Source organism: Ochotona princeps, chromosome 24 (assembly GCF_030435755.1).
Source record: "Ochotona princeps isolate mOchPri1 chromosome 24, mOchPri1.hap1, whole genome shotgun sequence".
NCBI classification, from domain to species: Eukaryota; Metazoa; Chordata; class Mammalia; order Lagomorpha; family Ochotonidae; genus Ochotona; species Ochotona princeps.
In genome coordinates, this window is record NC_080855.1 from 9,347,402 (window position 1) to 9,374,634 (window position 27,233).

At 48.6% G+C, this 27,233-nt stretch overlaps 2 protein-coding genes and 1 non-coding gene across 10 annotated transcripts; all 3 read left to right on the plus strand.

Moving 5' to 3' along the window:
- The first annotated feature begins 1,018 nt into the window (after window positions 1–1,018).
- LOC101536678 (zinc finger protein 263) lies at window positions 1,019–7,587 on the plus strand. Of its 4 annotated transcripts, none has more exons than XM_004586697.4 (6): window positions 1,027–1,923; window positions 2,610–2,790; window positions 3,180–3,253; window positions 3,521–3,644; window positions 4,967–5,083; window positions 5,583–7,587. In XM_004586697.4, exons 1-6 carry the CDS (start codon window positions 1,537–1,539, stop codon window positions 6,749–6,751), a joined length of 2,052 nt encoding a protein of 683 aa, XP_004586754.2. In that variant the 5' UTR covers window positions 1,027–1,536; the 3' UTR covers window positions 6,752–7,587. The 4 variants fall into 4 exon arrangements, with proteins under 4 accessions (XP_058536610.1, XP_004586754.2, XP_058536607.1 ...); XM_058680624.1 differs by having other exon boundaries at window positions 3,219–3,253; XM_058680625.1 differs by lacking the exons at window positions 2,610–2,790; window positions 3,180–3,253 and having other exon boundaries at window positions 1,029–1,923.
- A 9,234-nt stretch (window positions 7,588–16,821) lies between these two features.
- ZNF75A (zinc finger protein 75A) lies at window positions 16,822–26,586 on the plus strand. Of its 5 annotated transcripts, XM_012927447.2 has the most exons (6): window positions 16,822–17,248; window positions 18,235–18,430; window positions 22,643–22,734; window positions 23,009–23,132; window positions 25,504–25,638; window positions 25,836–26,586. In XM_012927447.2, the coding sequence occupies exons 1-6, from the start codon at window positions 16,838–16,840 to the stop codon at window positions 26,513–26,515; spliced, it is 1,638 nt and encodes a 545-aa protein (XP_012782901.2). In that variant the 5' UTR covers window positions 16,822–16,837; the 3' UTR covers window positions 26,516–26,586. The 5 variants fall into 5 exon arrangements, with proteins under 5 accessions (XP_012782901.2, XP_058536616.1, XP_058536617.1 ...); XM_058680632.1 differs by lacking the exons at window positions 16,822–17,248; window positions 18,235–18,430 and adding an exon at window positions 21,218–21,562 and having other exon boundaries at window positions 22,643–23,132; XM_058680633.1 differs by lacking the exons at window positions 22,643–22,734; window positions 23,009–23,132; window positions 25,504–25,638; window positions 25,836–26,586 and adding an exon at window positions 20,588–20,713.
- Window positions 19,431–19,659, plus strand: LOC118757824 (small Cajal body-specific RNA 13). Its single transcript, XR_004995385.2, has one exon. It is a non-coding gene; the product is annotated as a small Cajal body-specific RNA 13 (non-coding RNA).
- Window positions 26,587–27,233: the final 647 nt, after the last annotated feature.

Below are 27,233 nucleotides of genomic sequence, written 5' to 3' on the forward strand. Positions count from 1 at the left end.
GGGGACTGGCACGGTGGCTAAGCAAGCTAATCCAGCTACCTGCAAATGCCGGCATCTGATATGTCAATATGTGTCCTGGCTGCTCCATTTTGATCCAGCTCCCAGCTTGTGGCCCCAAGTCCTGGCTCCTTGCACCCATTTGGGAGATCCGTAAGAGGCTCCTGGCTCCTGGCTTTGGATAGGTCAGCTCTAGTTGTTGCAGCCATTTGGGAGTGAACCGTGGGGTGGAAGATTTTTCTGTCTCTCCTCTGTAGATCTGCCTTTCCAATCAAAATAAATCATAAATAAAAGGCAATACCAATAGCGGTCACAAGAAGGCACGGTTTTCACCAGCGCTCTAAGGGAACAGTTGTTTGGAGAAATTATGCAAGGTCCAAACCCGCTTTCTAGAAACACAGACCTTTCGCAATTTAGTGTACGATTTTCAAGAGCTTCTGCCATCTCCAAATCTAGCCACAGAAACTTTGGCCCTGAGCTGGCTACGATGGCCTCCAGCACTAACTCCAGCACTAACCAAATGCCAGCTATTGTGTCACCTGGATATGGGTAGGCCAGCCCCCCCAAAAGTAAAAATAAATGCAATGAAATGCAGTACTCTGGAATAACCCTGAAAGTTTATCTATCCAAGTAAGCACCCATCAATAGTCTAACATTAAAGGGACTTTGGAGAGCAAGTGATGCCAGCCAGGACCCTCTCCCGGCAGGAGTCGCTGGCCCCGCGGCACACCCGGTTCCTGCCTCCCCCTGTGCCCAGCGGGGTGCGGCCGGGCGCGGTCTCGGAGTGGACGGGAACTGTCGGGGACTTCCATGGGGACTGCCATAGAGAACTGGCCAGCGGCGCATAGCCACTCGGGGGTCCAGATTCCCTCCACCCCGATGCGCTGACGCAGTGGACTGAGGGCGGTCATTTTAATAACCTTTTGTGGGGGACTCCTGATCCTTGTCATCCTCCGGCCACAGCTTCCTTCCTTCCCTCTCTGTAGCGGCGCCTCATTAGGGGCTCGGCGGCCCGGTCCGTCTCCTCACAGTGTTCCATCCCAGGACTTCCAGTACGCGCCTCACGGCCCCGCTTCTCGCCTATAATTGGCCCCTTGCTCGTCCCGCCCCTTCGGCAGGTCTTCCCTTCTTATTGGTCTCGGTGAGTCCGTAGCGAGATCTGATCCAATGGGTGCTGGAGTTACCCGGAAGTTGGGCCGGAGGAGGGTCTGTTGGCTTTTGGAGACAGGCAGGAACTTCCGGCCTGAGGGCCGAGGCTGGAGAGTGTCCGGCACTCGTTGAGCTCATTCTTCGAGTTTTACCTCAGGAAGGTCTGGCTAAGGCAGGTCGAGGGGTTGGGCGGCGGCCGCCGGGACACGCCGGGGTCGAAGCGCCGGACCTAGCCGCGCCGCTGCCGCGCCTGGGGTCCTGTGCCGGGACTCGGAGCCCCTGGCCCAGCAGCTCCTGCCCAGGCTGTCCACCCTAGGTTGCGGCCGGACCCGGCACCTTTCGGAGCGGGCACAGCCAGTCCAGAGGGCCCAGCTGCCCGGGGTCCCGACGATGGCGTCGGACCCGATCTCTCAGGAACGGGAAGGGCTCCTGATCGTGAAGCTGGAGGAGGACTGCGTCTGGAGCCAGGAGCTGCCCCCAGCTGACCCGGCGCCCAGCCCAGAGGCCTCCCACCTGCGTTTCAGAGGCTTCCGTTTCCAGGAGGCTGCCGGCCCCCGGGAAGCCCTCAGCCGGCTCCAGGAGCTGTGCCACGGCTGGCTGCGGCCGGAGCTGCGCACCAAGGAGCAGATCCTGGAGCTGCTGGTGCTCGAGCAGTTCCTGACCATCCTGCCCCGGGAGATCCAGGCCCGCGTGCAGGAGTTACACCCGGAGAGCGGCGAAGAAGCCGTGACCCTGGTGGAGGACATGCAGAGAGAGCTCGGGAGGCTGAGGCACCCGGTGAGAGCCCCGAACAAATATACCTGGTTCCCCTGAGTCTTACCGTTGGAATGGGCCTTTGTGTGGTGAATTCTGGAATCCTCATCACCAGATTTTGTCCCAAATAAGCAGAGGGAGTAGGAATGGGGCCCTGTTTCCACACAGAGGCAGTGCCTCTCTGAATCACCAGGGTTAAGTCCTCTGGTGCTTTGTGATTTCGGCGAGGTACTTGATCTTTCTGGGTGCGTTCCCATTGGTAAGACAAGGACAACGGGATGCTTTCCAGAGTTGCTTTGAGGGTTAGAAAAAAAGCGAAATTGTGATCATTCATAATCTTTAGCTGTTATTTAGGATCAAAATGCTTTCTGTAGAACTAGATCCCTGAGCTTTGGGAAAAGCATGGTACTGAGGTCCCTCAGGATCACCCTAGTGTCGCCAAATAGCAATAAAAGTGTCTAGAAAAGATGGGGGAGAGCCAGAGAGAATGAGGTGTGTTGGAAGAACTGCCCCCGGGAGTGAGCCTTCCCTCTTTGATCTGAGCAGCCCACTGGGTTTTCCCAGACCCATGTGGGGTCAGCGTCTTCCGTCTCACTGGGTCCAAGGGGATGAGCTGTGGTTCTCAGCGGAAGGCTCGCGGTCAGCACCCTGTACTGGTTCCCTTCCCTCTGGCCCTGTTGTGATGATAAGTGATGTGGGTTGGTTCCCAGGTCACAAACCGTGGGCGGGGAACAGAAGTACTTTTGGAGGAGCCTTTGCCTCTGGAAACAGCCCGAGAGTCACCGAGCTTCAAGTTGGAGCCCCTGGAGACTGAGCGAAGCCCTGGCCCCAGGCTGCAGGAGCTGCTAGGTCCCAGCCCCACAGGGGACCCCCAGGCTGTAAAGGAGAGGGGTGAGGAACAGTTATTTGGGCAAAGTGGGAGGGAGGAGGGGCTTGGGGTTGCCCCGACACTGGAAGGGTGTAGCACAGGTGCCAAGGAGAAGGACTTTGTGAAGCTGAAGTCCTTAGAGCTGGAGTGCAAGACCCAGAAGTGGTGGTGTGGGGTTTTGGGGGGAATTGGGAAGGGGAAGATATTGATCAAGCCCCATTTGTATGCAGAACAGAAGACATTCAGAGCCAGACAAATGTCAGGGGTGTTGGCCAGCCAGCTGGGAAGAGTGCTGGCTTTGGGTATCACAGTATTAACCTCTGTTGCCATCGCTGAGACACTGTGCTGCAATAACCATTGGGTGGCCCAGAGTTAGGATTGCCATTCTCATTGTGATTTCTGTCACCTTCAGCATTATCTGCTCCCTGGCTTTCTCTCTTTCCTCCTGAAGGGAACCTGGAAGACAAGGCTGTGACTGGGCCCCAGGTGATGTGAAAGTTCTCATTGTCTTCTCCCAGCTCCCTTCTTCCTTCCCTTGGGTGGGTAGGGCCCTTCTGCCACTTGGAGGGCCCACTTTCCCCCGAAAGTGTCTCCTGCCTTCTGTGTCTTTTCCACTACTCACTTGTAAGCCTGGCACCCCTCTTCCCCAAAATATGTGTCCTTGGTACCCCTGGGGTTTGTCCCTTTAACCATGACTTGGCTTGAATTGCTCTTGCTGCATTCTGGGCTAAAAGAGATCTTGTGCTGTTTCAGTTGCCTGAGAGCTTAGAGAATGTGGCAGTGTTCATGTCCTCGGAGGAATGGGGACATCGGGATCCTAGTAAGAGCGCCTCTTCCAGGGACCTGCAGGAGAGTTGTAAGGTGGTGAACTTACCGGGTAAGGAGTTCTCCTTCTCTTCTCTCTCTTTTTCTTTCATTCTTTTCTTCTGTGTTTTTGCTTGAAATGCAGAGAGACAGAGAAAGATATGTCTTCCGTTGACTGGTTCTTTCCCTGGATGATGCAAGCGCAAGGCCTGGGCCATGCCAAAGGCAGGAGTCAGGAGCTCCATCTGGGCCTCCAGCGTTGGTGGCAGGCGCTCCGAGTCTTGGGATGCCTAGATCTCTCTTTTCTTCCTTCCTCGCAGTTGTATGACCCTCTCTGAACTCTCTTCTGTTTCCTGTGCTTTATTAGCATTTCCAGTATATTCCATAAGAAGAAAACTTTCAGGGGCGTAGCCACCAACCTTCAAATTCAGCAGTTGTCAGAGCCATAGACATTCAGAAAGGGTGATCATGTAGTCTTAGAAGAATAGTCAGTTTGATGTTGGATTCAGGAAAGCCTTGTAGAAATTTTGAAATGCTATTTTTTTGCCCAGAATAGGGCAAACATACATTGGAAAGCATCTATTTGTTGAAGTATTATGCAGAGATTAAAAATGATGCCTGTAAAATATGACAAACTGGGGCTGGGGCCTGGCGTGATAGCCTGATGGCTAAAGTCCTCGCCTTACAGGCACTGGGATCCTATATGGGTGCCAATTCATATCCCAGAGGCCCCGCTTCCCATCCAGCTTGTGCTTGTGGCCTGGGAAAGCAGTCGAGGATGGCACAAAACCTTGTGACCCTGCACCCGTGTGGGAGACCCAGAAGAAGCTCCTGGTTCCTGGCTTTGGATCAGCTCAGCTTTAGCTGTTGAGGCCACTTGGGGAGTGAATTATCGGACAGAAGATCTTCCTCTCAACAGATTTTCCTCTCCTTCTCTCTGTACATCTGACTTTCCAATAAAAAAAGTATTTAAAAAAATGACAAAATAGATAATTGAGTTTGAACAGTGGGTGTATAAAGACAAAATTTTTTTGAATAGCTCTCAGCCTTTAGTATGAACATTCTCATAATGAAAGTGGGAGAAAGTGAAAACATGACAGAGAGCCGGCTGTACATTGTGGTTAAATGCACGCAGTAGCGTAGGCTGAGGCACACACTTGTGGAAAGTCACACTGCACTCTGTTTTCCTCTGTCAGGTTTGTGTAACGAGAATGCCAACCACAGACTCATTTGACACAACTGCTAATAGTGTACATGGATTTCCAAGAAATATTGCTAGACTTCCTGAGCATTCCGTACCTTTGCACTGCCGACGTGGGACAAGACTCTCTTTGTTTTCCTTGCTTGGTATAGGAAAGTGGTGACACAGAAATCTATTTCTTTCCTTATGAACAGAGTCACACATTCCCAGTCAGGAAGCCCTAGGCACCCAGGTGGACCAGGGAAGAAAGCCACAGGACCCCGGCATCCAGGCTTGCAAGGAGGCCCTGGGCTGCCGAAGCCCAGCTCCAGGTAAGGCACTCAGCTGAGCAGGCCCTGCAGGGCCTCTGAGGCTGAGAGAGAGGCATTTGAGAGTGGGTGCAGGGCCAGCCCTCCACCTGTGCCAGTGAGGCCTGTGAATCCTGTGTGGCTACTGCCTGTGCTGTCCAGCGAGGCAGGCGAGGCACAGGCTGCAGGCCGCAAGGAGGCTTGCTCTTTGGGGACCACTTGCCTCATACTGTTCTCAGCCTGGCTCCACCCTACCCATTGTGCAGGGTAGAAGTTAGAGGCTTAGTAGCAAGGGCCATGGACACACCAAGGAGAGAATTCCAAGACTGTTTGAGCTCTAAGTCTTGAAAGATGCCCCTGTGCCTCACCTGGAGGCCTCTGGAGCATCTTACCTCAAGGGAGGATGGGAAACTGAGGCAGAACTAGCCCTTCTGGGATTCTGACCCGACATGCCTTGGCAGTTCATTCTTTATTTTCTGCAGTGTCAAAACAATGTACGACTTTGGTTTCTCTTTGGCTGCAGGGGAGGAGAAATTTGAGAAGCCAGAAGAAAGTACTCAGTTTAATTCCCCTGAGAACACACACACTCAGGTGCTGCTACCAGGCCAGGCCAGAAGTGAGGTGCCCTGGAGTCCTGAGCAAGGAAGACCTCATGGCAGGGCAGATTGGCGCTGGGAGCCTCCCTCAGAGGCCACAGCGGAACAAACGTTGGTGGGAGCCACAAGTTACAGAGACCTGGGGCGATCCAAGGAAGCACAGCCAAAGAAGCTCCATTTGTGTCCCTTGTGTGGGAAGAACTTCTCCAACAACTCGAACCTAATTAGGCACCAGCGAATTCATGCCGCAGAAAGACTATGTGTGGGTGTGGACTGTGGTGAAGTCTATGCTGGGAACCCTCACTTCCTGTCCCTGCAGTGGGCACACCTGGGGGAGGAGGCCCATAAGTGCCTCGAATGTGGCAAATGCTTTAGTCAGAATACTCACTTGACCCGCCATCAGCGTACCCACACAGGTGAGAAACCTTATCAGTGTAACATCTGTGGAAAAAGCTTCTCGTGCAACTCCAACCTCCACAGGCACCAGAGAACACACACCGGGGAAAAGCCATACAAGTGTCCTGAGTGTGGGGAAATCTTTGCGCATAGCTCTAACCTCCTTCGGCACCAGAGAATTCATACAGGAGAGAGACCCTATAAGTGTCCTGAGTGTGGGAAAAGTTTCTCCAGGAGTTCACACCTTGTGATTCATGAAAGAACTCATGAGAGAGACAGACTTTACCCCTTCACCGAGTGTGGGGAAGCCAGGAATGATAGCACCCCTTTTCTTACGGACCATGGGACCCCCAAGGCAGAGAAGAAACTGTTTGAATGTTTAACCTGTGGGAAAAGCTTCCGGCAGGGTATGCACCTCACAAGACATCAGAGGACACACACAGGAGAGAAACCATACAAATGTACCCTTTGTGGGGAAAACTTCTCTCACAGGTCTAACCTAATCAGGCACCAGAGAATTCACACAGGAGAGAAGCCCTACACCTGTCACGAATGTGGAGACAGCTTCTCTCACAGTTCCAACCGGATTCGTCATCTGAGAACCCACACAGGAGAAAGACCCTATAAATGTTCTGAATGTGGAGAGAGCTTCTCTCGGAGTTCACGCCTCATGAGTCATCAGAGGACTCACACCGGCTAGGATAGAGAGGTGTTTCTCTTTGCCCCAGATTCGGTGGCATGTTCAGAAGGGCCTGTTGTCTAAAGCTGGGATTCCTTGCTCAGCCACCCAAACATGCACTTCTGCATTTTTCAGGTGATTAACATAAATGGGGAGTGTAGTGTGAGAGGGGCACAGAGCATGCAAAGGATTGGCGTGGAACTGAAGCAGCTCTGTCTGCGCTGCTAAAGACAGAAGTCTGAGGGAACCTGCTCAAAGCAGAGGTCGCTGTGTGTGTCCTGTCCCAAGTGTGCTGCCTCTCCTGGTGTATTTCGCCAAGATGTGATTTGGGTACCTACCTTATTGTGTCTGATGTTTATCCCAAAAGCTGTGGAAACACATCTTTCTGTTACTATTTTCTGATTTGGGACATTGAGTAGGAGTATTTGGGCCCCTGGGGACTGGGAAGCCAGTGAGGGGCCAGGTCTCCTGGAGCTCAGCAGGAGACTGCTTGTGAGTTGCAATGTTCCCAGAGGCCCTGGGCTGCATAGGTCAGCCACCACACCCCGGAAGGGCCCACAAGCACACCACACATGTAGATGTTACCTCAGACAATCAGGGACCTATGGGACTTGCAGGTCTTTCGAGAAATTGGTAGTGGAGTTTGCGGTCTGATTCCTCTCCCCTTGGCAAAGATTCGCTCCCCCACCTTTGTCACAAGTGATCAACAGAGCTTTGGAGCCTTACTCCTGGGCAGTGTTCTCTGAAAGGTGAATTCCCTGGGAAACTGGAAATGGGGCTCCTAGGAAAATTAGTGATTGTGTCCTTCCTTGTAGAAAATGTTTGAGTGGTAAATAAACATCTCCAGGAAACAAGGATGTGTGTGAAGTTTCACTGATTTGCTCCCTGTGGCTAATCTGCCTCTCATCTACCTTGCTCACAGTACCTGCTTCTCTTTGTAGATCTGCTAGATTGGTGAGGAATGCTCTGACAAAGGTGGCAATAGCTGGGCTGAGGCAGGATGATGGCTGGCTGGGGCTGTGATAACAGAAAAAGCCAAAGGGAAACTCGGGGTGATGTTGAGTTAGGGTCTCTGAAAAGTATTTTTTCTGTCTGTGATTTATAGCAGTAAAAATATTTTTGCTGGGCCCAGCGCATAGCCTAGTGGTTAAAGTCCTCTTCTTGCATGCGCAAGGATCCCATATGGGTGCTGGTTTGTATCTTGGCAGCCCCACTTTCCCATTTAGCTCCCTGCTTGTGGCCTGGGAAAGCAGTTGAGGACAGCCCAAAGCCTTGGGACCCTGCACCTGCGTGGGAGACCCAGAAGAGGCTTCTGGCTTCAGATCAGCTCAACTCGAGGCTTTGCGGCCACTTGGGGAATGAATTAGTGGACAGAAGAACTTCCTCTCTGAATATCCAACTTTCCAATAAAAATGAGAAAATCTTTAAAAAAATTTTTTGGCTTTGGTTAAAATGTTCTTGTGTAGTTGTTGAGAGAGCTGTCTCTTCTGGTTTTCTTTCTGATTGACAAGCAGTCTAAGATGGTACTGACAACTGAGTTGTAGGCAACAGCAAAATTATTATGAGGAATCGGGAAAGGGAAGGAGACTACCAGAAATGTTCTAAGAGTAGTAGTCTGATGCCGGGAAAATTCATCTGGTTACAGACCTGGAGCAGTGTGCTGGGGAAGATCAAGCAGTGCGTTGCTAACAGGCAAACACTGGGCTCAGGTGGCGAAATGAACCCTGGGTATGGCCTGCTTCCCTTGCCTTCTCAAGCTTGCCTCAGGTTAGGGTGACTTTTTCCCCCTTTAGTTCATATAGCCATTTAAAAAAATGCTTTTCTTATTTACCTTATTCACAGGGACAGTGAATTCGCAGGAGAGATGAGTTTGGGATCATCAGTGATGGAGGCAGGGCCGAGAGCGAGTGGAGCAGGCAGAGCCGATATGGCGACTGATGCCATGTATTGGGTGGAGGGGTGAAGTGGATATTTCTGCTGGACGCTAAATAGTAAGTAACTTAAGTGAACTAAATTTCAACCTAGGTGAAGCCCCAGGTTAACTGCCATCCCAGGTTTCCCCCCCGCCCCCCGATTATCCCCCTTGGCGGATTCTCTAACATGGTCCATGTGGTGGTCTTACTTGGAGAACTGCAGTTTGAAGCTGGAACAGTGAGGATCTCCCCTGCACCTGCCCAACTTCTCCCTACCCTGACGTACCAGGAAATTATGTTGGGAACTGAAAAGGTCTTCTAGTGGGATCTTTCTCCCAATCCCCAGTGTGGCTTCCCCTTCAGCAAACTGGGCAGAGCTGGTCTCGACCATGATTCTATTTATTTATATTTTTATTTTACTTTGGAAATGTATTTGAATATATATATATATATATAGAGAGAGAACAAAAGATAAATATCTTCTGTTTGCTGGTTCATTCCCCAATGTCCACAACAGTCAGAACATCCAGGATGAAGCCAGGAGCCAGTCTCCTATGTGGGTGGGAGGGGCCCAAACACTTGGGCCATCTTCTGGTTTTCCTTGCAGGGAAGTTGGATCAGAAGTAAAGCAGCTAGGACAGAAAGCCACACTTATGTGGGACGCTGGCATTATAGGTGGTAGCATTGCCTGCCATACCACAATGCCAGCTGCCTATTCTCAGCCTTTTAATGAGCTATGTCACATAAAATACTGCGTGTAGTACTAAGCCTGGCATGTACGTATGTGGCATGGGGTCAGTATGATACTGTACTGGTGGAAAGTGTGGGGAGCAGGCTTTGGAACATCTTCCTGCGTAGTCATGTTCAGCAGTAGAGCTGCCAGACTCCCCTGAGATCACAGTGGGATGACTGCTAGCACTTCTTACATTCCTGTTTGGATAAGACGTAATTTCTTTTTACATTGATAGTTTTACCCTGAAGCTATGAAAGAAAGCACAACAGGTTTTAGCGGCCTTTTATGTCAAAGGGTGACTGATATAAAGAGTGACCCCATAAGTCCATGTTGGGTACAAAGGAGACTCGGGAGATGTAGACTGACAAAACCACAGGCACACACTAGCAGAGAGACACAAAATACTCTGAGGAAGGCTTTGGGGCAGAATCAGTACCACATTTGGCAATGTGAAAAGGGCCTGTACAGTTCAACTTAAAGTAATAGGCCAGAGGACATGCCACAGGTGGTTAGGGACTGATAAATATTCAGAAAGAGTTAGGGTGTCTGAACAGCACAGTCTGAAGTTCAGCACCTTGCTAAGAGGAGTTTACCACGGACACAGGTAACAGCTTGTGGAGTGAGCAGACTCTCCACTGTTTTAAGACATAAGCTTTGTACTTTTTAAAAAGATTAATTTATTTTTATTGGAAAGGCAGATATACAGAGAGGAGGAGAAACAGAGAGGAAGATCCTCCATCCAATGGTTCACTCCCCAAGCAGCTGCTACGGCTGGAGCTGTGCCATTCCGAAGCCAGGAACCAGGAGCCTCCTCTGGGTCTCCCACGCAGGTGCAGGGTCCCAGGACTTTGGGCTGTCCTCAATTGCTTTCCCAGGCCATAAGCAGGGAGCTGGATGGGAAGCAGGGTCGTTGGGGTTAGAACCCGGGCCCATATGGGATCCTGGCACATTCAAGGCAAGTACCCTAGCCACTAGGCTACAGAGCTGGGCCCATGACTTCCATTCTTGAAAAGAGGCTGGCACAGCGGCGTAACAAGCTGATCATCAGTGCTGACATCCCTAGGTGAGTCCCACATGGTCCACTACTAATGCAGCTCCCTGCGACGGACCTGGAAAAACAGTGGAAGATTTGTCAAGTCCTTGGCCCTGCGCCCACATGAGAGACCCCAAAGAAGCTCCTAACTCCAGATAGGCTCAGCTGTGACCATTGGGGCCATTTGGGGAGTGAACCAGCAGATGAAGATCTGTCTATATAAAATCTGCCTTTCAAATAAAAATAAAAGAGGCTGGTATTTCCTTGTGATCATTTTCACAAGAGTGGCTAAGCCTTTTTTTTTTTTTTTAAGATTTATTTATTTTTATTGCAAAGTCAGATATACAGAGAGGAGAGACAGAGAGGAAGATCTTCCATCCAATTCACTGCCCAAGTGACAGCAATGGCCAGTGCTGTGCCAATCCGAAGCCGGGTCTCCCACACAGGTGCAGGGTCCCAAGGCTTTGGGCCGTCCTCGACTGCTTTCCCAGGCCACAAGCAGGGAGCTGGATGGGAAGTGGAGCTGCCAGGATTAGAACTGGCGCCCATATGGGATCCTGGCGCGTTCAAGGAGAGGACTTTAGCTGCTAGGCCATGCTGCCGGGCCCAAAAGTGGCTAAGTCTTATTTGGTGCACAGTGAGCGGGCATTGTGAATAACCTGGTGAATTCAACAGTGACAAAGTAGTTGATGAAATGGTTCAGACCACAAAAAATTCTGAGAATTCTTCCAGTTAATGTTAATGCTAGTAATTGATCTCAGGGATACCTTGTATGTCCCCAAATGATTCATTCAGAAATTCAGAACTTGGCAAACAACTAGACCCTACTCCAGGAAGAAAGGGGAAGGAGAAGAATTTACCAATTGGTGCCTTACTTAAATCTGGAGGTTTGTGTTGAACAATAAATGAGGAACTGGGTCTGCCCTGCAGCCCTGCAGCAAGATTGCTTTTGAGGGTCTGGGTGAAGCAGCCAGGAGGAGCTGAGGGCTTCCCTGGGCATCATCTGCACTAACTCTGGCCTGTGTTCATCCATTGGTCTAGTACAAGGAACAGTATAGAATCCGAATATTTCTTGAGAATAAGTGTGACTGTCATTCCTTCTGGGAGTTTATTATTGAGAAAGACCAAAGGTGTTTCATGCAGAAACCCAAAACAGAATAGAGAGCTGTGCATTGTCTTTGTCTGATTGCTCCCTCAATTTTTTCCACAGTGCATTCCACCTCGAGCTTGAACCATTTCTCAAAGGAGGCAAGTCATTAAGCCAGGGATAGTTCTGTCCTCACCTCACCCAAAGCCCAGCTTGCTGTCATCCTGAACAAATGGTAAAAATGAAGTTGTTTGATCTTATAGGTCTCCAAGCAGACTGCAGACAAAATCAAGGAAGCATAAAACTGCTTAAATTCAAAGTAAAAAGAGTGCCTAGTGGCAATATTATTTTTCTGTGTGTTCTGGAAACAATATGTAAAAAAGAGCTACTGAATTAATGTACAAGGTAAAAATATCAGGAATAATTAGGTATATGTACACACACAAAAAAGGATGCCATTTACCACAATAATAATATTTTTTAAAGGACTTAAAGAGCAAATTACATTTACAATTCCTATGGAAAAAATGAAAGGAAAATTTGTTCCTAAATTAACTTTACTTAAATTATGAATAAATACCCAGATGCTGCATTTCTGGTAGAGGCTTTTTTACTGAAGTTTTTAAACACTTTTTCAATGTGTAGCACAACATAGCGAAAAATGACACTCTCATCTCTTGTCTTTCCAGCTCACGTTTGGTTTCACCCTTTGCTCTGCTTGGCTGCTATGACAAATCTCTCCAATTTCTTTTTATAATTGTTTCGTAACTTTTAAAAGATTCATTTATTTATTTTTACTGGAAAGTCAGTTTTATGGAGAGAGAAAGATGTTCCATCCTGTGGTTCACTCCACCAGTAGCCACAATGGCCGGAGCTGAGCCTATCTGAAGCCAGGAGCCAGGAGCCTCTTCTGGGTCTCCCAAGTGGATGCAGGGTCCTAATGCATTGGGTGTCCTCCACTGCTTCCCCAGCCCGCAAGCAGGGAGGTGAATGGGAAGTGGAGCAGCTGGGACACAAACTGGCGCCCATAAGGGATCCCAGGTGTGCAAGGTGAGGAGTTAGCCATTAGACCGTTGCGTGGGGCCTCATATTAATATTATTATTAAGCAAACTTGTGGTATTGATATTCATGAAATACCTCAATTCTTTGGCCAGACTACTTGAGGGCAACGATGTCTTACTCTCACAGTGGCTGCAAGTGGTTGACTCAATAATTCCTCAACTGCTGGAGGGTGATAATTAGATCACTGGCAACCGGATGCCTTGGCCAGGAGGCTGCCCTGGAGCCTGCGAGCCAGGAAGGCACGTTCCCAGCGGGCCGCGGAGCAGCCGCAGAGCCTCCCGTTCCAGACGGGCCCTCTATTTTCCCATCAGAAATACAAGCAGGCCCTGTTTCATAGGTTAAACCTCATCTCACGGCGAAAGAAAATCGTGAGGAAACGGTGCACACCCCTCAGGGGCCCTCGCTGCGGGCCTGCGAGCCTGGGCAGCCCAGGGGCGTCTGTCCGGGCCGGGCGCCAGCGGCCGCCACCCCGTCGGGCACCGCTGCCCGGCCAAGCGCAAGCACGGCGTGGGGCGCGGGGACACCACATGGTGACCCCCGTGCCAGGGGTTCTGGGCGCAGATCTCCTCAGGTGCGGGGCCGGGCACCGCATCCGGGCGGCGCGGAATCCTCGGGCCCACGCCACTTCCGCTTCCGGCCGCGAGCGCGCGGGCGCCCGGGCCTCGGACCGGGTGGCAGGAGGGGTCTCCGGGCAGGGCCCGGGACCGGGAGGCGTCGCCGGGCAGCCGCGGTGCGCCCGGCTTCACGCCCCTCGGCGCTGTGCGGCCGCGGTGCTGCGGCTGGAGGGCCGCGCTTCTCTGGGCGGCTGCGGTGGAGCCCGAGGAGGCGGGAAAAAGACCTCAGCGAGGTAACCGGGAGCTGGATCGAAGTGGGGCCGCCGTGATTCGAACCAGCTGCAGTTGTTATTCGTGGCCAGCAGCTTCGGGGTTTCTGGGAACTGGCAGGAATCTGTGGACCCAGTGGACTGGCTGGACTCCATCTTTTACCCCATTCGCAGGTACATTCAGAGCCACAGCAGAAGCTCAAGTGCTTAGAGACTGCTGGCGTGCTCTGCCATCAGCGTGCCTGTCGCAGGTGAACCTCAGTGCACAAGGGCAGCCTTGTCCAGGGACCCACGGCTTTGGGTCAGCCTCTACTGCTTTGCGAGGCCACAAGCAGTGAGCTGGACGAGATTTGGAGCAACTGGGACTTGAACCTATGCCTATATAGGATGCTGGCCCTTGAAGGTGGAGGAATGGCTAATTGAGCCATCATGCTGTGCCCAGTCTGTGAAAATTTAAGGCAATTTGGCATGTCCTCCTAATCCTTGCTTCCTAGATTTTCTTTGCAGTGGAGATGAGATAGTAAGCATACCGGTTATGTCTTTAGGTAATCCTGAAATTCCCGTGTGGTTGAAATTTTCTCTTCTAACCAGCTTGTTGTAGATTTTAAAAAAAGGATTTATTTATTGGAAAGGCAGATTTACAGGAAGTTGGAGAAACTCAGAGGAAGACTTCCCATCTGCTGGTTCGTTCCCCGATGGCTGCAACAGCTGGAGCTGAGCCAATCCGAAGCCAGCAGGTTCTTCCTGGTCTCCCACATGAGTGCAAGCCATCTGCTGCTGCTTTGCCAGGCCACAAGCAGGGAGCTGCATAGGAAGTGCAGTAGTGGGGACACGAACCATACAGGATACTGGCACTTGAAGGTAGAGGATTAGCCAGTTCAGCCATTGCGCTAACCCCCAAATTTTTAGTTGTATTTATTTTTACTTTAAAGATCAAGACACAAAGATAGAATGCTTCCATGGTTGTTTCTCCAAATGACTGCAGTGGCCAGGGCTGGGCCAGACAAAAGCCAGGGGCCTTGGAACTCCTTCCGGTTTTCCTGTATGTGTGGTAAAGGGTGTAAGTACTTACACTATCATCTGCTGCTTTCCCAGGCACATCAGTGGACAGTTGGATCTAAAGTGGACCAGCTGGAACACAAAGCAGTATGCCAGCTTCGCAGGTGTGGCTTAGCCTGTTGTAGCACAGTACTGGCTCCTGGGTCTTTGTTTTCAAGGTTAGGTCATTGACTAGCACTTGCCTGCTCTTACCTGTTATAGTTAAAATGAGTAATACAAGAGAGAGACAAAGTGCCTGGCAGTTGATTTTTTTCTTTTTTCATATATACTTGCTTTTTTATTGCAAAGTCAGATATACAGAGAGGAGGAGAGACAAAAAGGAAGATCTTCCATCCGATGATTCACTTCCCAAGCGACCACAATGGTCAGAGTTGAGCTGATCCAAAGCCAGGAGCCAGGAGTTTCGTCCAGGTCTCCCACACAGGTGCAGGGTCCCAAGGCTTTGGGCCGTCCTCGACTGCTTTCCCAGGCCACAAGCAGGGAGCTGGATGGGAAGTGGAGCTGCCGGGATTAGAACCGGCACCCATATGGGATCCTGGCGCGTTCAGCCACTAGGCCACCGCGCCAGGCCCATGGCAGTTGATTTGTTAAAATCTTTTTTATTTTCATTGTTTTTGAAAGGCAGAGGGCAGAGATTTTCCTTCTACTGCTATAAGCCCCTCCACTCCTTTTGCCAAAATCAAAGCCTGCATCCAGGCCAAAGTTGGGCACCAGGAACTCAGTCTGGGGCTCCCATGTGACTACAGAAACTCAGTTACTTGAGCCATCGCTTGCTGTCTCCTAGGGTGTATGTGAACAGGAAGTTGGGAGCTGAGCTTGAGACTCAGAACTTGGGACTCCAATTTGGAATGTGGGACTTCAAGTTGGTACCAGATTTCAAAGTGGTGACAAACTGCTGTGACAAATGTCTCCCCTAGTAATTAATTTTAAAAAATACTTATTTTTGGGCCCAGTGTGATGGCCTAGATGCTAAAGTCCTGGCCTTGAACGCGCCGGGATCCCATATGGGCGCCAGTTCTAATCTTGGCAGCTCCACTTCCCATCCAGCTCCCTGCTTGTGGCCTGGGAAAGCAGTCGAGGACGGCCCAAAGCCTTGGGACCCTGCACCTGTGTGGGAGACCTGGAGGAAGTTTCTGGCTCCTGGCTTTGGATTGGCACAGCACCGGCCGTTGCTGTCACTTGGGAAGTGAACCTTTGGACGGAAGATCTTCCTCTCTGTCTCTCCTCTCTGTATATCTGACTTTGCAATAAAAATAAATAAATCTTTTTTAAAAATATTTATTTTTTACTTGAAAGTTAGAATTACAGAGAGACAGAGGAACAGATACACGTCCATCTGCTGAGTCACTGCTCATTGGCTCCAACAGACAGAGGAGCTAGTCTTAAACTGGGAGCTAGGTCTTCCATGTGAATGCAGGGTCCCAAGAGCTTGAGCCGTCCTCCACTGCTTTCCCAGCCCACAAGCAGGGAGCTAGATTAGAAGTGGAGCAGCTGGGACTAGAACTGGTGCCTATATGGGGTTGCATCACTGCAGATGGGGAATTAACATCCTAAGCCACCATGCCAGCCCCCCAACTGATTTTTTTAAAAGACTGATTTATTTGAAAGGTAAAGTGACAGAAAGATCTGAGATCTGTTGATTCATTCTGCCAGTGCCTGGGCTAGGCTGAAGTAAAAAATCAGGGATTTCTTTTGGGTTCTCCACATGGAGGAACAGGAGCTCAGTGCTTCAGTCATTGCCCTCTGCTTCCCAGGTGTATTAGCACGGCACTAGATTTTAAGTGGAGTAGCTGGGTTTGACCTGACACTCTGAAACAGGGTTTTGTTGTCATAAGCAGTGGCTTACCCCCCTGTGGCACAACTGACAGTTGATTTTTAGAGGGAAGGAGTTTTTAAAAAAATTTTTCTCTCACAATAAATACAAGATTGGCTAATCCTCCACTTTCAAGTGCCAGCATCCCATATAAGCGCTGGTTCGTGTCCCAGCTGCTCCATTTCCCATCCAGCTTCCTGCTTGTGGCCTGGGAAAGCAGTAGAGGATGGCCCAAAGCTTTGGGACCCTGTACCCGTGTGGGAGACCTGGAAGAAGCTCCTGGCTCCTAGCTCTGAATCAGCTCAGCTCTAGCTGTTGTGGCCATTGGGGAGTGAGTCAGCAAATTTAAGATCTTTCTCTGACTCTCCTACTTTCTGTAAATCTGCCTTTCCAATAAAAATAAATCTACATAAATAAATACAAGAATACGGTTCATGTGAGTTTATTATTGATATACCTTTTCTCTGTCCTCAGTGCTCTTAGGAAAAAGATCCTTTCATTGAGTTTTGTAGCTGACCAGACCGGCTTCGATTATCAAAAGTGACATCAGTTTCTGGACACAGAGCCAGACTGTTAGAGCAGAATGATGGTGGTAGAAGTGAAGGTGGCTGAGCACCTTGATCCTGTCATCAGAGCTCTGTGGAAGACTAGGGGGCCTGGGACCGAGAGCTCCAGTCAGAGGGAAGACTCATCTCCACAGAAACACAGTCTCAGGCCTGAGAGTTCTTGCTGGCACTTCCGGAACTTCCACTATCAGGAAGCAGCTGGACCCCGTGAGGCCGTCAGCAGACTTCAGGAATTATGCCGTCTGTGGCTCAGGCCAGAGGTCCACTCCAAGGAGCAGATCTTGGAACTGCTGGTGTTAGAGCAGCTGTTGACCATCCTACCCAGAGAGATGCAGACCCAGATGCAGAAGCACCACCTGCAAGGCCTCGAGGAGGCTGTGGTCCTGCTGGAACACTTGCAGAGAGAGGCTGGAAAGGCGAGGAGCACGGTGAGAGGACACTCTCCTGCCCTGGGCAGCTGGCAGGATGAGGGTGGAGACGCGGAGGTGGGGTAGTTCATTGCTAAATGAGGTGACTCATGGCACTGTGTTCTTGTCCTGGAGGACAGCTGAGGGGAGACTGAACTCATGGGCCCACAGCTGAAGTCACTCTGTAGGTTTCTAGGATCCTGGCAGAGATTGGCCTTAAAGAGAGTTGTTTGTTTTTGTGTGTTTACTTTTTGGAGCCAGGATAAATGGGGGTGATGGGCCAAGTCTGCCTTGACCAACATTCAAAATCTTAGAAGCAAAAATAAGGGCAATAAAAATTGGGGATGGGGGTGGGAGGTGGCTCCCGGAAAGGGAGAGCACCTGGAGACCAAAGGAAGGAAAGACAAGCGACCAGGGAAGCCTGGGGAGAAAGTGGAGAGCGGGGAGGTCTGGAAAGAGGGAGCTGTGGGGGTGCTGGGAGAGGGGCCTTTTGTCCGGGAGCCTGGGGGATGATAGCTTGCCTTCTGGCTCCAGGCCTCCCGGGAAGCCATTTGTCCTCTTCTTTTTATTTTTTTCCCCCTACTCCTGCTGTGTCCCCATTTTCCCGAAAACCTTTGGCTATGGAGATCTGACTAACAGGAAACCTTTTTTATTCAGTTCCTTAATTTTTAGGGAAGGTTAGCAGATATAAAAGCGCTAAGGCAGGGATTTAAGAGAAAGGCTGACAGAGTGGCATGAGCCTAGGCGGCCTGCACCCCCGCCCCCTGCTCCCCTGGTGTCCTGAGCTGGATTGCATGCTGTGTTGGAGGGTCAGCAGCTACAGCCTTTTGCCTTTCAATTTCTCCAGATTGGTGGAGAGTTCTTTGTGGGACATTAGTGGGCCAATTTGTTCAAATTCTTTAGTCACTGTGTGCAGTGTGCCACACTTCCTAGTCTGGGCTGCATACCGTGTCTCCCTTTGTCTCCACCTGTCGGCTCAGAAGTAATGAGGACGGAATCATTTCTAGGCTGCAGTCGGTGAGCTGGGAGAGGCGGCAGCACCCTTGGGAGAAACAGCTGAAGTCTCAGCCTTGCAGTCAGAGGTATCCGAGACTCAACCTGTGAGCAAGTCCCTGGATGGAGAAACTTGGAATCCATACCAGCGTCAACAAGAACAGCTGTGCAGGATTGCTGAGAAAGAAACTGAACCTGTTTTTGAGAGAGGTAAGGAGCTATGTGAAAACTTCCTTCTCCTGAGATCTGCGATAGTAATTTTTTCAGCCAGGATATTATAGGTGTTCTCCAGGTACCCAGCTCTCGGGAGCTGCACAGCCTGATAGCAGGCAGGCTGTCCCCCAGTAGTGGGAGAAGGTAGCAGCCATGGGTGAAGATGCTGTTGTCTAGAGGATAGAAGCCGCTCATCACAGAACCTGGTGCTTGTTAGGAAACTCGAGAGAAAGGGAAGGAGGCAAGAAGGCTTGCAGCCACACTGTCCATATGAAATACAGAAGGAATTGCATTAGAAATAGGTGTTTAAAAAAAAATGATTGCGCCCAGTGTGGTGGCCCAGCGGCTAGAGGCTTCACCTTGAACGCGCCAGGATTCCATATGGGTGACGGTTCTAATCCCAGCAGCTCCACTTTTTTTTTTTTTTAATTCATTTTATTACAGTCAGATATACACAGAGGAGGAGAGACAGAGAGGAAGATCTTCTGTCCGATGATTCACTCCCCAAGTGAGCCGCAACAGGCCGGTGCGCGCCGATCCGAAGCCGGGAACCAGGAACCTCCTCCGGGTCGCCCACACGGGTGCAGGGTCCCAATGCATTGGGCCGTCCTCGACTGCCTTCCCAGGCCACAAGCAGGGAGCTGGATGGGAAGTGGAGCTGCCGGGATCAGAACCTGCGCCCATATGGGATCCCGGGGCTTCCAAGGTGAGGACTTTAGCCACTAGGCCACGCCGCCAGGCCCAGCTCCACTTCTTATCCAGCTCCCTCAGTGTGGCCTGGGAAAGCAGTCGAGGACGGCCAAAGCCTTGGGACCCTGCACCCGCATGGGAGACCCGGAAGAGCTCCTGGTTCCTGGCTTTGGATCGGCACAGCACCGACTGTTGCTGTCACTTGGGCAGTGAACCATCAGACGGAAGATATTTCTGTCTCTCCTCCTCTCTGTATATCTGACTTTGCAATAAAAATAAATAAATCTTAAAAAAGAAAAAAGAAAATGATGTGCTGTCCTGGCACTGTGCTGGGTGTGAGGCCCCAGTACATCCCAGACCTGCAGAAGCAGCACTGTCCAGAGGAGGCAGAGGCGTGCTGCCCGGAGCCGGTGGCTGCACGTGCAGTGTTCCTCCGCAGGCTCCTGCTCCTGATCCACCAGCGGTAAGACAAGTTTTGCAGCTGAATGGTGTTTAGCAGATGGAGTGTTTTGGACACTAAGTACCTCTGCACAAGAAAAAAGAGTAAAAAATGGGGGAGGGTTTTATTCAGAATATGAAGACAGTTGTGTACCAGGAGAATAAAAAGCAAGAGCTTCGGGCCTGGCGGCGTGGCCTAGCAGCTAAAGTCCTCGCCTTGAACATGCCGGGATCCCATATGGGTGCTGGTTCTAATCCCGGCAGCTCCACTTCTTATCCAGCTCCCTGCTTGTGGCCTGGGAAAGCAGTCGAGGACGGCCCAATGCATTGGGACCCTGCACCTGTGTGAGAGACCTGGAACAAGCTCCTGGCTTCTGGATTCAGATCAGCTCAACTCTGACCATTGTGACCACTTGGGGAGTGAATCATCGGATGGAAGATCTTCCCTGTCTTTCTGTCCTCCTCTCTGTATATCAGACTTTGTAATAGAAATAAATAAATCTTAAAAGAAAAAACCAGTAAGAGCTTCATCTGTTATGGTACTCACCAAATGTCCTAAGGGCATGGCCTGGCAAGACCTAGGCACCAGGTGCTTTGGCGTCTCCTACAATAGTGGCAGGAGCCCACATACCTGGGCCATTTTTCACTGCTTTTCAGGACGTTAGCAGGGAGCTAGATCAGAAGTGGAGCAGCCTAGGCACGAACTGGCACCCATATGGGTACTGGCGTTACAAATGGTGGCTTGAAGTGCGGTGTCACAATGCCAGCTGCTCCTAAGCTGTGATGAGAATAAAAGATTTTTTTTTTTTCTCAAGAGACAGGAACAGCCAACTGTGGCAATGGGGAAGTGGGTCTGGAGCTGGTAGATACTTGGTTATTCATTGTGGAAAGGCCACTTCTGGTACCACACACGAGACTTGTAGAGGTGACACAGCCGTACTGACTCGCTGGGGATTTCTGTATTAGAAAAGAGCTCAAAAGGTTCACAGAAATGAGACGTCTCCTCTGGCCCTTTTCCACCCACAGCTGTGCCTGCTCAGCAGATGCTAGCCTTTGCCGAGCAGACAAACACTAAAGACTGGCCAGTAGCGCCCGAGCTTGTCGTGCCGGAGTCCCAGGTGAGCTGCGCTTAGTCGCCTTCCTCTGCTGCCTGTGACTCCTAGTGCCCAGGGGGACTCAGGTAATGAGCTGCAGATCATCTTCTCTGGGAAGATGAGCACCGCCTAAGATGATTGCTAATCTATTGTTTTCTTTGTCTCCTCATTTTTAAAAATACATTCATGTGGGGCTTAGTGATAGAGATGTGTCCCGAGAAGCACATCGCTGAGTGGTTTTTCATTGTGCAAATGTTGTAGAGTGCACTAAGCCAAATTTAGTTGCTAGAGATCAAAAACTTGATGAAGTCTTTAGATAAAAATCAAGAAACACGGTAAGCAATAGATAGACAAGGTTGCTATTGATTAATATGACACTGTCTTAGAATAAATTTTTCTTAGCAAAAAGAATATATGCTCTAACAATATTTTAAATTAAAAATTCAGAAATATCAATGACATAATGAATGCAATGAATCAGTGAAGTCATTTTCATGATCAAATGTCATGAACTGTGTGTAGTTGTGCTTCTGTACATCTGACAGGGCAGCATCTCCACAGATACATAACACATTGTACTGTGACAACGACAGGCAGCAGGAAGTGTCCAGCTCAGTAGGACCTGAAGGGACCCTTGTTTTGCTTGTGGTCTCCCATTCATTGAAGCATTGATATGCAGCCTATGAGTGTGGTCATATACTGTTAATTCCTTCACTTTGTATCCAGGTGGTCAGGCTGCTGCTGTAGTGGTAAGTACTGAGCCAGAGTCATTCTCTTCTCTAGAGCTTATGTTTTGAAGAAGTGGTCGTGTATTTTTCCCAGGAAGAATGGGAGTTATTGGAACCCACTCAGAAGGCCCTTTACGTTGATGTAATGCAGGAGAACTATGAGGCTGTCATCTCTGTAGGTAAAGATTCTCCCTGTCCTTTATGTACAAGTTGAGTCATTTGTTCTGTTCTCACCTTCCTGGACATAACCCCTTAAGAGAGCGTCCCTTCTTCTGTGAGCTGATGGTTCTCTGGATGACATGAAGGAGGGGAAAGATGCTTCCAGATTACCTGGTAAGCTTTTGCCCACTGCACATCCTCTTTTCTGAGTCCGAAAATTCTTTATCCCTTCCTCCTACTTCCTGCAAATTTGTTCTCATGTCTTTCCCCTTTTGGTAAAGGGCAGCACCATTTACCCAATATTTCAGGCTGGATAACTTGGGGTTATCCTTCGCTGTGATAGCTCCATCACGCCTTACAACCAGTGTATCACTAGTCCTCTCAACTCTACTGTCAGAATATTGCTTGGGTGCAATTGAGCCTCAGCGTCTTGCACTGCTAACATCCTGGTCTGAGCCAGTCGGATGCGATTGTTGGTTCTCTAATGATGCCTCCTACTTCTGCTTTTGCCTACCAGTCTGTTTCCTACATGGCAGTCAAAATGATCTTCTAAAACCTTGATGAAATCATTATGTTTCCCCATTTTAAAAGCACTGCATGGATTCTTATTTATATTCAGGGCCTAGAGCCCTTCATGAATTGATTGGCACCCATCTCGGTTCACATTTCCTGCCATTAAGTCTTTGCGTGTCCTCTTAAGAAACACTGATCTTGCCATGATTGACCTTAACCAAAAACATTTCTGTTATTCTTTTGTTCGCTTTGTTTGGCCCATTAAGTTCCTTGCTCACTTGCTTTTCAAACATCTCTATGTCTTATGCAATTCAATCTATTTATGTCACCTCAGGGAAAAAGAACAGGTATATTTTTATGAATTTATGCATACCAAAGATTATCACCTAAGATACTGACTTCTGGGAGCTGATAGATGCTTCATTTTGATTTAGAATGGAAAAGAAGACCACTCTATTGCCACATAAACGCTTGTAAAGGTGTCTTGTCGCTGTTGAAAGAGTAGGGTCTTCTGTGTTTTAGAAATGAGCTCGGGGCTATTTGTAGATGGCAACGAGACATCTCCTCTGGCTCTTTTCCACCCACAGCTGTGCCTGCTCAACAGATTCTAGTCTTTCCTGAGCAGACAAACACCAAACACTGGACAGTGGCGCCCAAGCACATCTTGCCAGAGTCCCAGGTGAGCTGTGCTTTTAGCTCCTTAGGGCTGCTCAAGCTTGGCTTCATCTACCTATCCCCACTACCCAGCTTCCCCAGCAGATGTCCTGAGGTGTATCATCCAGATGTTCTCTCCTGGACAAATAAAACTAGCAAACAGGAACCCCTGGCTCCTCCCTTTTTGCATTGTCACATTAAAGAAAAATCATATACTGTTAATTCCTTCACTTTGTATCCAGGTGGTCAGGCTGCTGCTGTAGTGGTAAGTACTGAGCCAGAGTCATTCTCTTCTCTAGAGCTTCAGTTTTGAAGAAGTAGCCGTGTATTTTTCCCAGGAAGAATGGGAGTTATTGGAACCCACTCAGAAGGCCCTTTACGTTGATGTAATGCAGGAGAACTATGAGGCTGTCATCTCTGTAGGTAAAGATTCTCCCTGCCCTTTATGTACAAGTTGAGTCATCTGTTCTGTTCTCACCTTCCTGGACATAACCCCTTAAGAGAGCGTCCCTTCTTCTGTGAGCTGATGGTTCTCTGGATGACATGAAGGAGGGGAAAGATGCTTCCAGATTACCTGGTGAGCTCTTACCCAATGTATAAACTCACTTCTTACCTTGAACAAACTTTTTGATCCTTTTCTTGTTTCTCAAATCTGCTCTTCATTTCTTTAAATCTTGTTGTAGAACACCACTGTTACCCATTTCTCAGGGCAAAAACTTGACTTGTCATCTTTTACTCTGGTTTTGCTGCCATACCCCACAAATCCTCTTTTTTTTGAAATTATTATTATTTTAAAAATTATTTGAAAGGCAAAATTACAGAAAAAGAGAGATCATCCATCTGCTGGTTTACTCCCCCAGATGATCTCAATAGTCAGAGCTGAACCTATCCGAAACCAGGAACCAGGAGCTTCTTCCAGATCTTCCTCGTGGGTATAGGGTCCCAAGGCTTTGGTCTTGTCTTCCACTGGTTTCCTAGGCCACAAACGGAGCTGGATGGGAAGTAGAGCAGCCAGGACTTGAACCAGAGGTCATATGGCATACGAGCCCTATTGGCTTAGATTTAACCTGCTATATCAAGGCGTCACCCCTACCCCACCCCCACTGATGCAATTCTTAGCTTCATTTTCACTTTATATTCTGAGTCCAATCATGTGTCAGTGTGTCGCTCACTTCTCATTCTTGTCTAAACTGGTGTCATCCTGAGCCATGTCAACTTCTGTAGCTTGCTTGCTTCCTGGTGTGTGTGTGTGTGTGTGTGTGTTTGATTTTTTTGAAGTTTTTTTTTGGGGGGGGAAGGTGAAGAGTGGGTAGGGAGACAGAGAGAGAAATGTTCCATCCAGGTTAACTCCCCGTATGATTGCAACAGCCAGTGCTGGGTCAGATCAGAGCCAGGAGCCAGGAACTCTATCCTGCTCCCTTGTGTGGGAAGCAGGGATCAAAGCTCTCGGACCATCTTCTACTGGTTTCCCAGATGCATTAGCAGAAAGCTAAATTAGAAGAAGTAAAGTAGCCGGGACATAATTGGCACTCTGATATAGGATGACAGCATTGAAACCTGTCTTGCCACAATTCCAGCTCCTTCATATTTGGTCTGTTGAGATTTAATTACTGATTTGAAAGGTAAATAGAAAACTTCTGGGCCATCTGCTGCTCTCCCAGGCGTATTAGTGGGGACCCACAATGGAAGTGGAGTAGTCAGGACTTGAGTCAACAGCAGGTTGGTCTACTGTACCACAGTGCTCTCCCATGAAACCTAATTTTTTAAATGCTTTCTCTCATTCTTTAAGTTTTTTGAAAACATTTATCACTTCTTGGTGTTATTTATTAGAATGTAAGCATCATTAAATCAGGGAGCTTTGTATTCTTAATCAGTGTATCCTCACCTGATAGTGTAGTGACTGGCACACTATACTCACTCAATAAATAATTATTCAATGAATGCATTTCATTCTTAGTAATTTCTGTTTGGAAAAGGTACACCAAGTGGTTTTGATTTGTTTTGTCCGCCCGGTTGTATAGATCTGTCCTCCTGCCGGGCCTAGGCTAAATCAAGGAGAACTAAGCAGGCTGAGTGTAATGTGATAGCAGTGGCTTGAGTGTGTGGTGCTTGATGCACTGTCTTTTACCCTGGCACCTTTACACCTGGCCTGAACCATCTTGAATCCTCTTAAAGAGCAGCTGAAATTCCCTGCAACCTTCAGAACTTGGTTCCCTCTGGGTCAAACATGATGTTCTTTATGGCAGGAGAGGAGGAGTGTGCACTGTGTTCCCATTCCCTGGCTCCTTGCCATTGATCTACCTCAGGTTTGTTTCTTAGTCTCTGTTTTTCATAACAATCCATAAATGCACTATTGAGGCTGTCCTTGGGCCCGGCACAATGGATCAGTTGACTAAATCCTTACTTTGCAAATGCTGGGTTCCCATATTGGTGGTGTTTCATGTCATGGCTGTTCCATTCCCATCCAGCTCCCTGCTTATGGGCTGGTGAAGCAGTAGAGGATGAACCAAAGCCTTGGGACCCCGCACCCTCTTGGGAGACCCAGAAGCTCTTGGCTTTTAATCAGCTCAGCTCCGGATGTTGTGGCCACTTGGGGAGTGAACCAGCAGATGGAAGATTTTTCTCTCCTTCTCTCTGTAAATTTGCCTTTCCAATAAAAATGAATCAATCTTAAAAAAACAAACAAGCAAACAAAAAACAAACCTGTCCTTGACTCTTGCTGACACAGTCTGGAATTGATGAATGAATTTGATATTAGTTGTGAGTCTTTGACATCGTTGTTTCCATTTCACAGCCTTATTTGTGCTTCCTAAACCGAAAGTGATCTCTTGTTTAGAGCATGGGGAAGAGCCCTGGGTTCAAGGAGCCCTGGAGTTCCAGCGAAGTCTTGGGGAGTCTCCTACAGATAAAGACCTCATGAGGAGAGGAGGTATTTATGTCTTTTTGCAAATGTTTGCAAGGGCTTAACATTTTAAGATTTGAGGTGTGGGGTGGTGTGTGTGTTTTAGTTATTACTGAATTTTTCTGTTTCTGTAGTTTCTTGTTCTGGAATACAGATAGCTGATTTTTTAAAAAAATTGTTTTTATTTATTTATTTATTTACTTATTTCTTGCTTATTCCAAAAGGATTGAAACTCAGAAATGACACTGAGAATTGTCAGCCTCCAGGTCTTTCAGACTTAGAAATACCATCTCCAGGAAACATGGCATCCACAAAGGCCAGAGAGAAAGTTGTCCAGAAAATAACAGGCAAAGAAAATCATGGTGATGCACAGAGCGTGGGGAAGTGTCAGCGAGAATTTCCAGTGAAGAAGAGAAAGAAACGCTCCACCTGGAAACAAGAACTACTGAAGCTTATGGATCTTCACAAGAAAAACCGTGCTGGAGAGAAGCCTTTTAAATGCCAGGAATGTGGGAAAAGCTTCAAAGTTAGCTCTGATCTTATTAAGCACCAAAGGATCCACACTGAGGAAAAGCCTTACAAATGTCAGCAGTGTGAAAAGAGGTTTAGATGGAGTTCTGATCTTAATAAGCACTTAACAACACACCAAGGAATAAAACCATATAAGTGCTCATGGTGTGGGAAAAGCTTCAGTCAAAATACAAATCTACACACACACCAACGAACTCATACTGGAGAGAAGCCCTTTACTTGTCATGAATGTGGAAAAAAATTTAGTCAAAATTCCCACCTCATTAAGCACCGGAGAACCCACACAGGTGAGCAGCCTTATTCCTGTAGCGTGTGCAAGAGGAACTTCAGCAGGCGGTCAAGCCTTCTTAGACACCAGAAGCTCCACCAATAAAGGGAGGCTTGTCCTGTGTCCTCAATGTAAAGAAATTCACCAAATGGAGACCCTAATGCGTGTGTGTGTGTGTATGTGTGTGTGTAAAACGTGTAGATTCGTGAAGCATCAATGACTTGTCATTGTTCAGAAATGTGGTGTTGTAATGATTCCCAAATGGAATCAAGGTGGACTGTGCAGGGAATAAGTTGTGCTGCTTGCTGTCTTTTACTTGTAACTGTCAGAAATTCCTTACCCACAGATGTGTTCCCAGAGCATTCTGAGTAAGGGAAAAGGATGCTTGGGGGGTGTGTCTGTGGAAAAATGGCAAAATCAATTTTGAAAGTGGATGCAGTTATTGTCTTCTGTGGTCACTCTTAAAACACATATGATAGAAACATTTGTAGCTGGCCTTCTAAAACAAAAAGCACTAATATGTATGTTTCATTGAGTTCTATTTTACTATTCAGGGTAGCATGCTTACCAGTTTCAGTAATTTCATGGAACAGAAATGAATTGTAATGCAGAGTGTTCCAAGAACAAAATTATTCTTTTCTCTTGTAGACACTGTTCACAAAGGTGGACTCACTTGAGTTTCTTCTTGAACTTTTTAGCTCTTTTGGCTCTTAAATTCTCTTAGCACAATTTTTGCTATGGTGAAAATCTATCTCACTATTAGGCAATCTACCAGATGAACTAAAAATGCACTATTTTATGCTTCTCATTGGTGGTGTTTGAA